The sequence below is a fragment of the Mytilus californianus genome, unplaced genomic scaffold (assembly GCF_021869535.1).
Source record: "Mytilus californianus isolate M0D057914Y unplaced genomic scaffold, xbMytCali1.0.p SCAF_5, whole genome shotgun sequence".
NCBI classification, from domain to species: Eukaryota; Metazoa; Mollusca; class Bivalvia; order Mytilida; family Mytilidae; genus Mytilus; species Mytilus californianus.
In genome coordinates this window covers 38,175,805-38,194,108 of record NW_026262701.1, presented here as the reverse complement: position 1 = coordinate 38,194,108, position 18,304 = coordinate 38,175,805, and the positions used below count along the sequence as shown (strand labels likewise).

At 30.8% G+C, this 18,304-nt stretch overlaps 2 protein-coding genes across 2 annotated transcripts in view; one reads left to right on the top strand and one right to left on the bottom strand.

The window, feature by feature from the left end:
- LOC127701844 (uncharacterized) overlaps positions 1 to 18,304 on the top strand; it is a 347,060-nt gene that overhangs the window by 232,571 nt on the left and 96,185 nt on the right. The gene's annotated exons all lie outside the window — the stretch shown is intronic.
- Positions 3,797 to 16,661, bottom strand: LOC127701837 (kelch-like protein 17). Its single transcript, XM_052205810.1, has 2 exons — positions 16,593 to 16,661; positions 3,797 to 5,740 (listed from the first exon to the last, which is right to left on the bottom strand). The coding sequence occupies exon 2, from the start codon at positions 5,723 to 5,725 to the stop codon at positions 4,319 to 4,321; it is 1,407 nt and encodes a 468-aa protein (XP_052061770.1). The 5' UTR covers positions 5,726 to 5,740; positions 16,593 to 16,661; the 3' UTR covers positions 3,797 to 4,318.

Below are 18,304 nucleotides of genomic sequence, written 5' to 3'. Positions count from 1 at the left end.
TTCACTTTGAAATTAGTTAGATTATTTATTAATTTGTTATGGTCACTTGTGTTTTTTATCTGCCGTATTGCTTGATAAATCTTCGGAAAACATGCTGTGCGTGACAGCTATTTCAAAGCAGATATTGAAAAGAATGTGTTTCTTTAAGATGTATTTCAAGGTCAAGAATGCCATGTGTTGCAAATTGTTTACCTTTAATTACATCAACATCTAGGAACGACATTTTATTGTTTGAGATTTCATAGGTGAACTTCAATAAAGGGTTAAAATGATTTGATAACATAAGTATGTCACAGATTTCTGGTGAAGGAACTGCACCAACTGCCGTACCTATTATTTGTTTATAAATTTCCCCATCAAATACAAATGCATTGTTTTCTAAAATGAGTTTCACGAAATGTATGAATACGTTAACTGGCGGAGCATTGACTTTGAAGTTTAATGTGTCAAAATTGCCATATGCTCGTTCAACTGCACTTAGAAGAGCAGCTTGAGGACGATAAGTAAACATTTGTGTTATATCATACGAAACCAAAAGGTTTTTTGCCGTAGGTTTTAATTTCTCAATGATATAGTATCTTTTATATGTAGACTGATTTTGAACTTCTAGTATTGGTATAAGAAAATATTCTACATAATGGCCGATAAGTTTAGTTACGGAACCACACTGTGATATAATTGGTCTGCTAGGTGTAAATACATTCCATTCATTTAATCCATCATGCTGTATTTGTTTGAACGTCTCCGTTTCAAGACGGTGAATATTTGGTAAAATATAAATTCTCCCTAAACGTGCATCTCTTAGTTTTTGACCATTTGTTAAAAATTCAAATGATATTTTGTCGATAATGCCTTGGTCGTATAATGATTTAATATACTCAATGACCCAGGTTTTCAATTCCGCTATGTTAAATGAATCTAATTGGCAGTAATGTTGAGTATTCAATTGTCTTGGGACTTTTGCTATGAAGTCTAGTCTGTCTAAAATAACACAATTTGAATTTTTATCTACCTTTTTAATTTCAATTATTTTATCATTTTTCAAATTGCGTTGTGCTATTCTTTCGCCCTTCGTAAGATTTTTTTTACATTTGTTTCAATTGGTAGAAAAAGATAATTCAAGCTTCGTTAAATTGATATAATTTTCCGACGTATGGGACGTAGACGCAGGTTTACATCCTGTAATGCTACGAAATGGATGAATTTCAGTTTTTTCTTGACTGAAACAGTATTTCGAGCCTTTGGTTAACACATTTCGCAGAGAGTGTTATTGACGATGTTCCGGACCATGCGAGTATTTGGACCATACGCGTATGGTCATGACCATATGCGTATATACTCATATGACAGAGTGTTATTGACGATATACTCATATAAGAGAGTGTTATTGATGATGTTCCGGACCATGCGAGTATTTGGACCATACGCGTATGGTCATGACCATATGCGTATATACTCATATGGTCCGACCATACGCGTATGGTCCGGGTAATTAATACGATGAACGTTGAACAGTAATTGCTTAAGGCATAACCTTTCAAAGTATCATATATTAAGAGTTTCTAAAAATGAAATATTTATTTAGAATATAGCAAAGTGCTCTCGACCAATGAAATTGTAGAATTTGGTGTCTCTTAATTGTAAAGAATGAATGTAAATCATGTTCTTAGTAAGGGATTATCCTATTGTGCAGACCTTCTTACAATTCAAAATGAACTTCAAGAGTTTTTATAAATGAATTACAACTGCCCTGAAGCACATTTACCAGATTGAAAGGATTTATCACAGTGATTGGATTTAACTAAAATTTGCATTATGAAACAAATAAAAAAATCAAAATAAGTTGAAGTTTACTGTTGCAGTAAAATTTGTGCCCATGTTGTTATGAAAATAAATAACTTCAATTAATTTACCTAAAAATAAACAATAGAGAATAATTATTTCCAAAATTCCGATAAAAAATAACCGAAATTTAATTTAAGTTTAAAACTTTTGAAGGCATTTTATTAGAACGTTTCCCAGACATGATAAAAAAGTTTTAAAAAGCCGGACTGAAGTATTGGCGGAGGAATAAAATTTGTTGTAACTGCAACTTATTTATTGATTGAAACTGTAATTAAAAAAGGATAATTCCTCGCTCAAATGTTATAAGATTTACATTCATACTCACAGTCAAGAATCATATACATGTACTTTGTACTGCTGTGTCACCTTACATCTTGTCTATGACACATTATTTTTAATATTTCCCAAATTAAAAGAAAGTCCTTACATCACTAAAACTAGCCCATAAATGAAATCATGCATCAATTATAAACATTTAATTTACACCAACAACCAATAATGAAACAAATTCTTGAATACAACCAATCAAGAGATCATTTGCGCCTTGAGCACTTTACAATATTCTAAGTTTGTAAGAGAATGATAATCCCTTTCTTCATGATAAGTACTCGCTATCGCTCGTATTTAACCATGAAGAAAGGGATTATCATTCTCTTACATATACGTAGATAATAATTTGGTAATCTTGTAACGTAATTTATGACATAAAATGAATTTTACTCACAAGTTAAATTCTCTCACTAAATAATTAAAAATTTGGTGACTATGTTGAACGCATCTATCCTATCGAACTTGAGATAAAGGATACAACAGATACAGTTAAGTCTGTCTCATATCTTGGCTTACATTTAGCAATTGACAATTAGGGTTGGTTGAAAACAAAACTTTATAACAAAAGAGATGATTTTAGCTTCCCAATTGTGATCTTTCCATTTCTATGTAGCAACATTCCAGCAGCGCCTACATACGTAGTATATATTTCCCATTGATACGATATTCCAGGGCTTGTATTTCCTATCATGATTTCCATGATAGAGGGTTGCTGCTCACAAGGAAGCTATTAAACCAAGAGTTCCAAGTGGTAAAGTTGAAATCATCCCTTCGTAAATTTCACGGACGTCATCACGAGTTGGTTGACCGTTATGGAATATCCGTTTCACAGACGATAGCGGATATGTTCATAATGTCGTAACTACAATCCCGTCCCCTTTTCCCGAATGTGACCTACCGATTTAGACTTATTACTGGGTGTGTACTAACATGTGCTACACGATGGATGCCACATGTGGAGCAGGATCTGCTTACCTCTCCGGAGCACCTGGGATCACCCCAAGTTTTTGGTAGGGTTCGTGTTGCTTAGTCTTTAGTTTTCTATGTTGTGTTTTGTGTACTATTGTTTGTCTGTTGGTCTTTTTTTTTTAGCCACGGCGTTGTCAGTTTATTTTTGACTTATGAGTTCGAATGCCCCTTTGGTATATTTCGCCTCTCTTTTAATATCATAGTTGAAGTATTTTGCATGGTCATTATTAATTTGTCTTTATGAAACACAATGTGTCGAAACCGAAAATAACTAGATGAACTGTTAAATTAATTATGATATAGTAACTGTGAATTTTCGTCCTTTTTCTTTGAAAAGTATAAAAATATAAACAGTGAAGTTTTGTTTTATACTTTTTTAAAAAGTTTTAAAATTCGGACTGTGACTGTTCTTTTTTTACTTATCGGTTTTTCCTCTGACTACATCACTTTGCTCTGATGTCTATAAATATTGCACATATCGGCATTGTGATCTCAAATATGATTGACCCTCTCCTTAGTAACTTTGACACGGACTTATTATCGACGTCATAATGTTTGACACAACGTTATGAAGTCTGAAGAAAAACAAAAAATTCCAATTCGATAAATTAGTAATAAGATTTTCATCATATTGATAGCATGTGATCGACACAAAAAGTATTTTCAAATAGGTTTGCGACGCTCACTGGCCCAAATGCTTCAAATTGTGACTTGCTGCTGAATTTTACCGAATCAATATGAAGATAAATATAGAGCTCTAGTAATGAACTTATGATATCATGCATACAAACATAGGTCCTTAGACAATATACGTATATCATAGATGGTTTAAAAAGGTCATAGTTATCTAGAAGCCAAAGTTATTAAAATATTTCTCCCTAATATACAGAACAAACTTTTCAGATTATCCAGTTTAAAAAAACAACAATACATGGAATCCACGATTCTTATCTCGCAGTTGACATTGTGAATAGTTCTTTAAAGGCAGCTATCAAAAATCTGTTATTTACATCAAAATTTGGTTATTTTCATTATCTTTAACTGACATTGTTCTTGTTCTAAATTTCATCATAGATGAACTGTTGTCTTCACCAAAATGTAATCATATTAAGATATACATAATAAAGCTAAGGTAATAAAGTTCCCCTCTCATACCAGGTCTTTGGTGCAACTCCTAATATTTATCATCATTTCTATCAAAACCTTCCGAGCAAGTTTTACAATTTTGTTCTGTACAATACGTTACCCAGGAAAATTTAAGACCTTCTATATAGTCTGTTTGGTTATTTCTACCTTGTATTGACACACAAGAATGTAAGTAACCTGTTGAAGAAGTTGACTCGGATCTCCATGGAAAACTATTGTAAACATCACCAAAAGGGCCTAAAATTCTGCCATAGTTTGTCAAAAATTTCAAGGTAAAAATAAATGTTCCATATTTTAAAAACACTTTTGTGATTACTTCATGGTCGTCAAGATCAAACTCATGTTCGACATCGGATTTGTAGCGTACTGGTCCATGGGAAACTATTTCGCCGCTTTTGTATACTATCGATATTCTAACTAATGTTGAAAGATGGTTAAATCCACGCCCTATAAAGTGGAGCTTTACTTTCTTCGGTCTATCGTTAATACCGGTACTATGGCTACCACTTGTGGATTCTCCTGCATTATACGCCCCAGTGCAACGATCGCTAAATGGTCTCCCTTTGATGAATGTCTTGAAATTATTGGAATATTTTCTGTATTTTAGATTAGATTTTCGAACATTTGACATATTTTTGGGACGATTCATTAGTAAATTACTAATGTCTGGAACATTTATAACGGAATGTGTTTCAACGAATTCTTTCAAATCATCAAGATCGAGTATGTCATGAAAACGAATCGTGTTTAATAAAGTCTTTACATCTGCATTATTAAATTGATCATGCTTTTCCAGTGTTTTATTATACAAATACTTCCCAACAAGTTTGAAAATACAGATTTCGGGGTCATGTACTGGAATATTGTATTTCATGGCTGTGAAATTGTAATTATCAATGATGGATTCAAATTCCTTTATAGACAATTCCAAAAACGATTCCATGTCTGAAAGCTCATGAAAATAGTTTGAAGCAAACATGCATATTCCATCAAGCAGTATACTTAGATTAAACCGACATCCAAATTTTATCAAAGATATTACATTTTCTTTGTCAATTTTTTTAACCATGAATCTCTCGCATTCCAATGAAACGAAATCAACTTGTAGAAAATTAGCCGCAATGAGAAGATCCTGGACATTACTATCATTTATTATAATTCTGCCAGTGTATGCAAAATTAACCATAAGCTCTATGACTTGTGGCTTGATAATGCTCCTGTCTACTGAATATTCCTCACTCTCATCTTGTTCGTCTTTTGTTTTATACAGAAACATATTCTTGAAATAATCAGATAAGTTAGATAGAACAACCTTGTGTCCTTTGATAATTGTTGTGCCACATCTCAGCGTAACATCGTAAAATAGGCCTTCCTGTAACGATTTGTGCATTTTTGCGAAAGCAGCTTTGAAATAATTTTCATCTTTGACTTCCATTTAGGTATTTTTGATCTGAAATAAACATTTTAAGTATGTAAATAAGATCGTGTTAAATTTGCTAATTTTGACATAAGCAACGCGATCAAGTTCACAGTGATAAGCACTAACTCTCTTTGTTTGGTTTTTCTTGGGGATGAGTACTTATATTCTTATTTCTTTTTTGGGAGAGGGGTGGAGTTGGTACAATTACAAAAGTAAGAAATATCTTTTTTGTACTATGAAATCAGTTACGATACAGGTGTGGTCATTATTTAGAACTTATGCAAAAAGGATGCATAAATTATCGGGTTTTGTTTACATTGATATCATTAAATATCAGCCGCGAGACATAGTGTGAACTTTTTGGAAAGTAGAAAAAACAAGATTATTTGTTTATCGTGTTATTTATGTTCTTTTGTCCCTCACTCACGACTCAAATAATCTTATTTTAGCACATACTTACAACTTCTCGTCCAATCTAATTGCTTGAATTTGCCTTCTTATTTTCATAGTACATACTTTTTCCCTGTACTAAGTAATTACGCATGAATAACCACAAGGGTAAGATTGCATTGTATCGTAATCAAGATATTAAAACAAAAATTGCCAAAGGCTATTTTGAAATTAAATGCTGTGTCCCAAATTAAATTAAATAGTTTGTAATTAGTTTTCACATTGATTTTTAAATATCATGCTATTAAAATCTTCTGATCTAAAAATGTTTTTGACAAATGCAAGTTTCTTTCATTTAAATAAGGGAAATTGAGGCAACTTGATGATGATTTTTTTTTATCTTCAGGAAATTGATCTATTTTGTCAGGAATTGATTGATTGATTGATTGTTGGTTGCTTAATGTCCAGTGGAAAATATTTCATGCATGTTCAGGACTATGTCATGAATTAACACACCGTGATAATGTATGAAGGGAATGTGCCACCTATATATATATATACATATTCTGACAAATCTTTTAGTTTTTACTTTGAAGTAAAAAAGAAAAACACGAAACCTATAATCTTTGATCTATTGGTAGTTGCTTTTTAATGCATATTCGTTAGATTATCTATGGGGACATACTATATATATGTTTCAAATCTGTTATAGCTTTAGTTTTACTGTGAAATTGAAAAATGTTTTCAAAACATGTAAAGCTTCGACTGGAAATTGATTATTGCCTGCTTTTGGTAAACATGTTTTGTCATCTTAGTACCATGTAAAGAAGTAAATCTAGTAAAACATCGCTTCATATCAATGTAAATACTTACACCAGCAGCTACCATATTTGCATTCTGGAGTCAAGGGCCTTTTGAAATCACATATTTTACTATGTTACTAGTGAGTAGATTTACAAAACATAAAACTTCGTCCATGAACTCCGTTTAACAAAAACCTTTGATACCAGTAGTCAGCCAAACTAAGCTATCAATAGACCAATTAATAGATTACTTGAGTTGTAAATATGTGCTAAATTGGATAGTCTATGAAAAGGTATATACTATGAAATTAAGTGCTCAGGGCAAGCCCCTCGCTCTAAATTTCATAGGACATACCTTTTCAAAGACTAAACCCTTAAAGTCTCCTCACATATTGTGACATCGCTAATAAACATCTTCTCATACATTGTGACGTCGCTGGTAAGTTTTGCTCACGTCTTAAAACTGTGATATGAAAATTACGGAGCGACTGAGCAGGGTGACATAGGCGAACGAAATGACGACAAAAATAGTATATCAATTTAGAAGCATCAAAAGATAGTGCATAATTTCCCAAAACATTATTTAGAACTGTGTTTTTAGATTTCAGTAAGGCTTTTGACCTTATCAACCATGCCATACTTTTAGAAAAGTTAAAATTTTATCATATCGGAGAACATACGATAGATTGAATAAAATCATATTTGTCTGAGAGACAACAAGAAGTTCAATACGCTAACATTAAATCTGATAAATCGTTTGTAAAATATAGAGTGCCTCAAGGTTCTATTTTAGGTCCTCTGTTATTTTTATTTATATAAATGATTTACCACTTCATGTTAAACAATCCGACATGGATTTATATGCTGATGATTCAACATTGCATTTTCATAATAAAAACATTGAAAAAATAAACAGAATATTGCAAAATGATTTAAATGCTATACAATCTTGGTGTAACAATAACAGTATGCAAATTAATGCACAAAAAAACAAAGTGTATGAAATTGGGTTCAAAACAAAAACTTACACAACTATCAGAATTATGTATTACCGTCAATGAAACATGTATTGAAAATGTCCATTCTTTCAAATTACTTGGAATTGACATTGATGAAAATTTAAGCTGGGAGGATCATATTGATCGTATATGCAAGATTATCTCATCTAAAATATCACTTTTGTTTAAAATTAAAGTATATTTGCCTATACACACAAGACAACTATTTTATAATGCATATATTCTACCATTTATAAATCAAATCAAATCAAATATTTTATTGTCTTATAAACTTTACAGTTTGTGACCAACATGTATTAACACAATAAACATATATACATACATATCAAACAAACACAATAAAAAAGCATCAAAATTTATAAAAACAAACAAGTTGTTAAGAGTCCCCTGCCCTCAGTTCTAATGACTTTTTCAAGAAGGATCCTAACTTATTTGTTTGTAAAGGCGTTGATGGATTTAGTAAATAATGAATTTTTTCTTCTTCATTTAAATTATTAAAGTTATTATTTTCAGTACATATGTGTTCAAAAAAGGCATTTCTTAGTGTTTTATTATAATCACAATAGAGTAAAAAATGTTTCTCATCCTCTAGTATTTTACATTTATGACAAAGTCGTTCCTCTCTTGGGATTTTAAAATATCTCCCCTTTTCAATTAAGAGGGAGTGATCACTTAGTCTAAATTTAGTGATCAATCTCCTTATCTGAAAATTAGATATATTTAGATAAGATTCTAGTTTGCAATCCTTTTTAAGTTTTTTATATAGATAAAATTTACTTTTATCATCAATGTTTTCAAATTTAGTTTCAATTAAATCTTCATATCTATTTTTCATTTTTAACTTTATATCGTTTTTTATTTTATTTACATCTTTTATGTCCTTACAATTAGAAAAAATATTAAGGTCAATATTAGTCTCTTCAACAATATTTTTTGCATATGTTTACCATGAATAAGTTCCAGTCAAATCTAGAGACTGTGCTAGAGAAAAAGCTTCCTTTATCAATGGATTAATATTATTATTATATAGTCTAGCTAAATATAAAAGGGTTTGTGTTTTAACAAAACATTCTATAGGCAATCTTCCTAATTCAACTCTTGCTCCTAAATTGGATGCATTTTTTCTTATTCCTAGAGTAGATTTACAAAATTTAAGATGCATATTTTCAATAGGGGTTTTGTCTGTAAAATCAAGTTGATTAATTTGTTTTCCTGAAGATAAGGCTCTGTTTTTGGCTCTATGAAAAGAAATATATGTATCCAAATATGTTACTTCTGAATTATAGGTCATAATTGGTTTTACTAAAGAATCAAAAAGGTTATTTGCTACTTTTATAGGTAGATTATTCAATGATTTAGTATAGGATTTTATTGCAAAAAATACTTTTTTTGCCTTTTTTGTCAGCTCTAAGGTACTTTGTGATAAATTTCCATTACATTTTATCAACATTCCCAAAAATGAATATTCTGATACGCTCTCTATGGCTTCATTCTCATAGTAAATATGTGATGTTTCACCATTTTGTTTGGACTGACTGAAAATCATGGATTTTGTTTTGTTTGTATTTAAAGAGAGTTGCCATTTGTTGCAATATAATTTAACATTATTTAAACTGTTTTGAAGACCCTCTTTCGATTCTGACAGGATCAAAAGATCATCTGCAAAAAGGAGGCATCCCACCTTACTATTTATAAGCTTACGGGGACTTGAATCATTTCCCTCAAAAATTTTTACAATATCATTTATGAAGACATTAAATAAAGTGGGGCTCAGGGTGTCTCCTTGTTTAACCCCTCTAGCAATATTAAAAAATTCTGATACATAATCTTTGTATTTCAAAGATGATTTAGTATTTAAGTATTGTTGTTTTATAACTCTGTAAAAAGACCTGCCAACTCCCATTTTGCATAATTTATAAAGTAAAGCAGTTCTCCATACTGAATCAAAAGCCTTTTTCAGATCTATAAAGCAGGCATAAATCTTTTTTTTCTCTTTATGAAGATATTTATTAATCAAGGACTTCAATAAAAAGATGCTATCAGCTGTTCTGTGATTTTCTCTGAAACCAAACTGACAATAACTTAATTGTTTGTCAACAATCTTGATTAGCCTATTATTCAATATGGCATTAAAAAGTTTTGGTAGATTACTTATAAGAGAAATTCCTCTATAATTATTAGGGTCTAACTTGTCACCTTTTTTATGTAAAGGGATCATGAAAGATAGTTTCCATGAATCTGGATAATTACCTGTCTTTAAAATCAAATTAAAAACTTTTACAATAGAATTAATTATCACAGGTTGTGAATGTTTGAGTATTTCATTCACAATTCTATCTGGACCTGCTGATTTGTTTACTTTAAGGTTTGAAATGACCAGTTTTACCTCAGCAAAGGTAATTGGTGCATCAGTTTCCATATTCAATTCAATATTATCCTCTAGAATATTTAATTCACGTTCCAATTTATTTACAAAGGGTTTATCATATGATGTTGGTGTACCCTAATCCTGAAAATGTTTTATGATTTTATTTTCATTCATTAAAATTTCAGAAATATCTTCTTCAATATTTGGTTTCTTTTTTATTGCCTTTAGAACATTCCAATATTCTTTTGGATTATTTTTAAAATTATCCGAAAGTGATTTATAAAGTTTTTGGTGATATTCAAATTTTTTCTGTTTGATCATTTTTTTTTAGTTTTTTATATAATTCAAAATATTTAGGTTTTAAACTTTTGTCATTTAAGTTATTCTTGATTTTATTTCCTATATAGTTTATTTGTCTTTTTGTTTCATATACTGTATTATCTGACCATACTTGTTTAATTTTTTTCTTTTTCTTTTTAGTTGGGTTAGATATGCCTTTACATGTATTTTCTGCAATATTTTGTAAAATTTTTGTAAGTTTTTCAGTTGCACCATCAACGCCTAGTTTATTGCTATCAAAATGTTGCATCTCTAAATCTAAAATTTCCTTTCTAACATTTTCTGTTGATAGAACATCAATTAATTTTGAAAATGACAATTCTGTCCATTTGTATGATTTAATCAAATGCCATCTCTTTTCATCTAGACATTTCTTCATACATGTATCTGATATAATAGAACAATTCATATATAAGTTTATTTGAACATGATCTGATAAATATGTAAAGTCATTTGTTTTAAAGTATTTTACCTCAGGCAGGAGACTCTCACTTGCAATGGCATAATCAACTGTACTGAACCCAGTATTACATATATAAGTAAAATATCCTAGGGAATCTCCCAAAAAACGGCCATTTAGTATACGTAGCCTTGAGGATGAACATAATTCAAGTAATTTATTCCCCAATGTATTCAAAGTGTTATCTTGGTTTACTCTTCTGATTTCAATATCAGTTATATAGCTCTCTGGAAGAAGGTCAATACCATCAAAATTATTTATTTCATCTGAGTCATTTTCTATGTAATCTGCTTTCATTGCAGTTCTAGAATTAAAATCCCCAATTAAAATAATTTGTCCTTCAATAGAAAATGAACTAGACTATTGTAGTTCAGTTTGGGGAAATTTATTACAAAAAGATTCAGATAGAATCACAAAACTTCAAAAAAGAGTAGCAAGAATTATACTTGAATGCGATATTTCTGTTCCATCTAATTCTATGTTTTCATCTTTAAAATGGCTATCTTTTACAAAAAGAATAAAATACCAACAATCAATTCTAATGTATAAAATTGTAAATGGACTAACACCTGATTACTTAACAATGCTAAATATTAATGATGTGCAACACCACAACTTACGATCTGTCTCTAATAATGATCTATTTGTTCCAAGACCAAATACAAATTTAAAATCTTTTCATTATTCTGCAACAAAGGTATGGAATAATTTACCACTCAAAATAAAAAATTGTCGAAATGTGGAATTATTTAAGAAACATTGTTATAATCATTTTCTTGAAAATTTTATGCAAGTCGAATAATTTGTTTTCTTTCCTTTATTGTAAGAATAAGAAAATTTAATCAAAACTTTACTAACTATTGCCATTTATTGCCATTGGTATGTTTGAATGATTGAATTGTGTATATACTAATAATATATATTGTATTTTAATGTATGAATGTATGAATGTTAACTGTATACATGTATTTTGTTTGAGGGCCTCAATGAAAATTAGACTACTTCTAATTGAGTTACCCTCTTTAAATAAAGAATTTATTATTATTATTATTATTATTATTAGAACTCGTTGAACTGCATCTATAAATCGGGAAAAAAAATTTTGTAGCATGTAAACTTCAAGCGATGTCATAGATTTAAAAGCTGTAAAATATCTCTATAAGTGTTAAGAATGTACATAAAAAGCGGCGAAAAATATGAATTTAAAAAAAAATTATGCGTTTCTCAAAAATCCGTCAATAGAATTATTTATTTTAAAATAATGTGTTATTGCTTTTTACATTTCTGTCTTAATGACAAAAAAAGATTAGGAAATCACGGGATTCCTTAGTTTAGTAGAAATAAATAAGTCACCGTCTATGAAAAAAGACTAAAACGACAAAGAACTCGTAACATCGTGACGGTTTCGCGCTGCCAAATTGTATTTTTTATGTGCTTTTCTTACATCGTTCATACATTTAAAAATGTTAGAGACAGCTAAAATGAATCTAGTGACCCCAAATATTTTCACAATGTAAAAACGGAAAATTTTTAAAGCAATAAATGTCATTTTACATATACGATATAACGAGTTCTAAATGCATACACAATTTCATAAATATCCGCAATATCGCCCACTTAAGCATTCTTTGCCTTACATATATTTTTCACGGTCCACTAAGAGCATGAACATTTAAAATGACATCAATAATTGACTAGTAAGATTAAAACGTTTAAATAATATAGAATGAGAACGAGTTTTAAAGTAGATATTTAAAATAGTTCATGATATCATAACACACTATCAAATCGTTGGGACTGGTATTAGTTTCAATAAATATATATATAAAACAAACTTGACTTATCACAAAAATATATATATTGTCATATACAAATTAGTTTTAAAAGAGGGGCGAAAGATACCAGAGGGACAGTCAAACTCATAGATCGAAAATAAACTGACAACGCCATGGCTAAAAAATAAAAAGACAAACAGACAAATAATAGTACACAAGACACAACATAGAAAACTAAAGACTAAGCAACACGAACCCCACCAAAAACTGGGGGTGATCTCAGGTGCTCCGGAAGGGTAAGCTGATCCTGCTCCACATGTGGCACCCGTCGTGTTGCTCATGTTATTACAAATCCGGTAAATAGTCTAAATCGGTAGGTCACATTCGTTGTGAAAAAGGAAGTGGATTATAATTACGACATAAATAACATATCCGATATCATCTGTGAAACGGTCAACCAACTCGTGATGGTGTCCGTAAAATTTACGATGGGATGATTTCAACTTCACCATTTGGAACTCTTGGTTTAACAGCTTCCTTGTGAGCAGCAACCCTCTATCAAGGAAATCATGATAGGAAATACAAGCCCTGGAATATCGTATCAGTTGGGAGATATATACTCCGTATGCAGGCGCTGCTGGAATGTTGCTACATAGAAATGGAAAGTTCACAAATGGGAAGCCGAAATCATCTCTTTTGTCGTAAAGTTTTGTTTGCAACCTACCCTCATTGTCAATTTCTAGATGTAAGTCAAGATACTTAAATGTATCTGTTGTATCCTTTATCTCTAGTTCGATGGGATAAGATACATATATTAATAATCCTTGACTTTCAAAGTTTTGGACCATACTAGCGTTCCTGATGAAAGCCGGTAAATTCGGCCCCATTAAAATTATAAAGTGTTACTTTCATTTTTTAATTCCATTCTATATCTATAATACTAAAGGAAGAGACCAATTTCATAGAGCCGCTACTCCTCTGAAACCATAAAAAGTCGGAAATATTTGTGATATGACGTATAAATGTAGTGTTTTGTACTTCCTAAATTTGTCATTGAAACAATCTTTTTTCCACAGAAAATGCAAATTTTTGAAAAAATATCAAAATTCGGAGACCGTTATCGATCCGTGTCTTATACGCTTCTGCGCATGCTAAGTCGACGTACTGCCTGCAAAATCTAAGTGAAAGTAAGAAGAAAGGATAGAAAATAGGACAGTTAGGCCTATAAGGATCCTGTATGGTATTGTAACTGCATTATTTTGCTAAATTAAACGACATCCACTATTTTTACTCAGGTGCAGAACTGTCCAAAAATTAAATGGGCGTTAAACGTGTCGACGTGATCCTCCTCCCTTTTTATGTGTAAACACAGGCACCCGACGTCCGGACCCTTTATGTGTAAACACAGGCACCCTTGACACTCTTTGTTTCAAAACTTGACCTATTGTACCGCGATTTCGCGGGCATCCTCTAGTAATATATATTTTCACTCCAAGAAATGAAGAAGATTACCATAATTGCAATTATTCCCCTGTCAACAGCAAGTACGATATTTATCTTAAGTGCATATTACACAGGGGGATACAACTTCAGAGGCAGGTAAGTTGGCTCTCCGAACTTTCCTTAAGTCCTGCTTTTAACGAAAACTAAGTTTATGAGCTTTTAAGTTGAAGACGACGATGCCTTAAGTTAATATAACATTTATTATTTGAAGAAAAAATTATCTTAATATGTATTGTATTTTTTTTTCTGTCGGACAAATTCTTGAATAATATTCAAAACAAGTATATACAGCCAAAAATATATAATATGTGTGTATCAAGAATATTATGAGGGTCTGGATAGGTGGTCCTACATTTCTGTATTCTTTAATATTTTATGTCATTTTTCTCTATTCTTTATATTTTATCACCCCATTATCATCTATTGTTTATTTTTTTATCCTATTGTTCTCAATTCTTTATGTTTTACCCTATTTTTCTCAATTCTTTATTATTTTGGTTGATTTTTCTGTACGTTTAGCCCATTATTCTCTTTTCAGTAAACCCCATCCAGACCCTCAGTTATATAGATACAATGGATAAGCGTGGATTCTTGAAAAAGAAACCATGAGCCCGGATGGCGAATGGTTTGTTTTTCATGAATCTACGCTTATCCATTGTATCTACAACTATTGTGTTAATTTCTTTTCAACATTAAAGCCTTTTCTTAATTAGAAGGTATTGTAAGTGAGTTTAAATAACCATGTTATCGTGTCCAATGATGCATTGATAAATCTCAGATCACAATTAATTGGTTAACAAAATACAAATATAACACTTCTACCTTTAAAGATCTTTATTTTATCAGGCATCTGAATATTATCTGTTTTTACAAAATAAGACATATTCGAACTTATTTCTAATAAAATTTAAAATTGAGAATGGAAATGGGGAATGTGTCAAAGAGACAACAACCCGACCAAAGAGCATATATAAAGTATATATAATAAGTATGTTACCGAAATTTCTAGCACTCTAGGCACATCACGATTTTCTGGCATAGGAATTTGCGAACAAACATTTGTAAATTATGTAGTAAAACAGATGAAATCATACTATATTTATACAACAAATATTGACAAATAGAATGTAATCATTTTTGTTTCAAACATGTGAAATAGCCAATAATAATCCAAAAAATAAACGGTAAAACTCGCTATTATCACAAAAATATCCACTATAATATGCAAAATTAGAAAAAAAACTGAATTGGGACAACAGAGATAATACAGGAATTGGAACCTAAACCGAGATATCCCTATCTTTTAACTCGTTGATTTTAAGCATGCTAACCTCGCGGCTACCAACTTATACTATACGACTGCCCATTGTGTATATATAAAGGTACAACCCCTGTGTGTCCGATGTTCATTTATATATATAAAATAGACATCTAAGTTGTAACCCATTGGTAGCCGAGAGGTTTCGTCGATGTGTTGATGTCAGTCATTCATAACAGATTTCAAGGAAGGGTTCGATTCCCAGTGAAGGCATATACAAATTACAAAAATTAAAGGTAAGTTTTTAAATTAATTCCATTAGTGAACAGAAATCAGTAAATTAGCCAATTCAAACTTAATGAAATTAGACACACAAAGGAAACAATTGAATATAATTTAGTGAGTCCATTTCAGCGGCAGATTTAGGAAGCGTTTATTCTAGAGAAAGAATCCACGGTAAATTAATAGGTTGACGTCACCACAATGGTTTAATATAATGGAAGGTGTTTATAGATGAAGTTACAAATTATTTTAAGGAAATCAACCTATTCAACAATAAAAAAAACCAAATGACTTTGTTTTGACTACCGAAAGTGTTGAAATTATTATTAACTTTTGCAATGATGGAAATCATTAAAAATTTCTTTCATCATTAAAATTTCTGGAGATCAAAAAGAAAATGGGTCTCATTTTCCATTATATAGAACAGTGTCGGGTGTCACTTATTCTGGGAATACCGTAATACTTACTTATGAAGGTCTATTTGTGACCTATGTGAATACATAGATAATTTTTCCTGATATAAACTTTATTGATTAATTAGATATATTAGTTTGCGAATTTTAAATTTGTTTTATAAAAAACATATAATAGTTTAATTTATCTAATCTATTTATCCCGTACAGAGGTTATTGGACATCAAGTATATGTGTATGTATTATATGTATTTTACAAGTATTATAATTACCTTGTTAACAACTTGATCCGTTTTGTTCCGCATTGGTTGTCTTTCCACTCGAGTAGTGATACTAATATATATGTGTTTAAATTTTGTCTTCTTGCAAACAATTTAGGCCAGCTGAAGGACGCCTCCGGGTGCGGGAATTTCTCGCTGCATTGAAGACCTGTTGGTGACCTTCTGCTGTTGTCTGTTCTATGGTCGGGTTGTTTTCTCTTTGACACATTCCCCATTTCCATTCTCAATTTTATTATTTAATATTTTATTTTATAGGTTTCATAACGAGTGAGAAAATATCGCTTGATATTTAATTTCAATTAATAAACGAGCCTTCGGAGAGTCTATTATTACTATTTAAATTAAATGACGAGATTTGATATCAAGCTATATACAATTCTCATCTTATAGTCAACACTCTTATTGTGTTAATTTTGAATAATCCGTGAATCGTCGATCTAGTCTTTTCCATACTAGTATACCAATATGACATCATATGTCTTGTTCCGGCGTCTAATTTTAACATCAGACATTTCAAAACTTTTTGTCACTTCAGAATAGAAGTTTATTTATTGGGATGCATGGCGTGCGCTCCATTCTTAAAAGTCAAAATCACCAAAAAGAATCAATATCTCACTTGGCAAAACACATATGTCTGTCGAACGTAAACTTTTCTATAAAAAAATCTCTTCTCTAAACCGCTGAATAGATTAGAGCTTCACTTAAAGGGTGTCTGCTCAGAAGTTTGTGATTTTAGTCTATACCATCGACCAACATAGCCACTGTGTTAAAAAAAGAACATAGAGGTCAAACTGAGGTCATCTGTTTTTGCTAATACAGTGTGTATCTAAAAATAAATTGTCAAAACGACCGAGTTGTACATTAATCTAAACAGTAAAAATCCATTTATCCGTTTGGAGTTCTTGCTCAAGAAATGTCTTGCATTTTTTGTCTACTGTCATAAAGTTATATGATTAAAAAAATAATTATATCAAAAGTGTTATTGTAAAATAATCAACTTTAGAATGAAAGAAAATTCCGACGATCATATTTGCCCCGGAATGGTAAGATTTTACCTATTCTCAGTGTTTGGCTGTTATCATAAAATCACAGGCACTTGTCCCTGAAAAAAAAAAATCCTATCTATCAAGGTATATAGGATTTTTTTTTCAGAGACAAATGCCTGTGCCTAAAATCTATAAAAGCTATATTAAAAGTAGCAATTCCAATGACAATAATATGTAGGAATGTGACTATGCTATCAGTGCCACAGACATAAAAGGGTGCTTTAATATAACTTGAATGCTGATGATATCAGGTGACAATGCCTTTAGGTTATGGAACATTTTTTATTTGAAGAAAAAGCATTTCTTGTATACTATATTCCAATTTTCCTTCCTGGACTAATACGTGAATACCGTTAAAACAACAAGTACATGTCTGCACAGCCTAGGCATACATTATATGCATATATAATAATATAAGGGAAGATGTTTGAAGTTAAAGCTAAATATTTTTCAAAGACATCAACAGTTCCAACCCATAAAAGCCTAATAACATTGCATTAACTGTCAAAGGAGATGACATAATTCTTAAATTTTTTAACTGGACCAGAACTTTGATTTCATCATCAATTAACATGATAAGCATTACGAGATCTATAAGATCTACAAGAAATTTCTGACAATCTGACAACCTATTTTAGATTTTTGTCCCAGAAATGT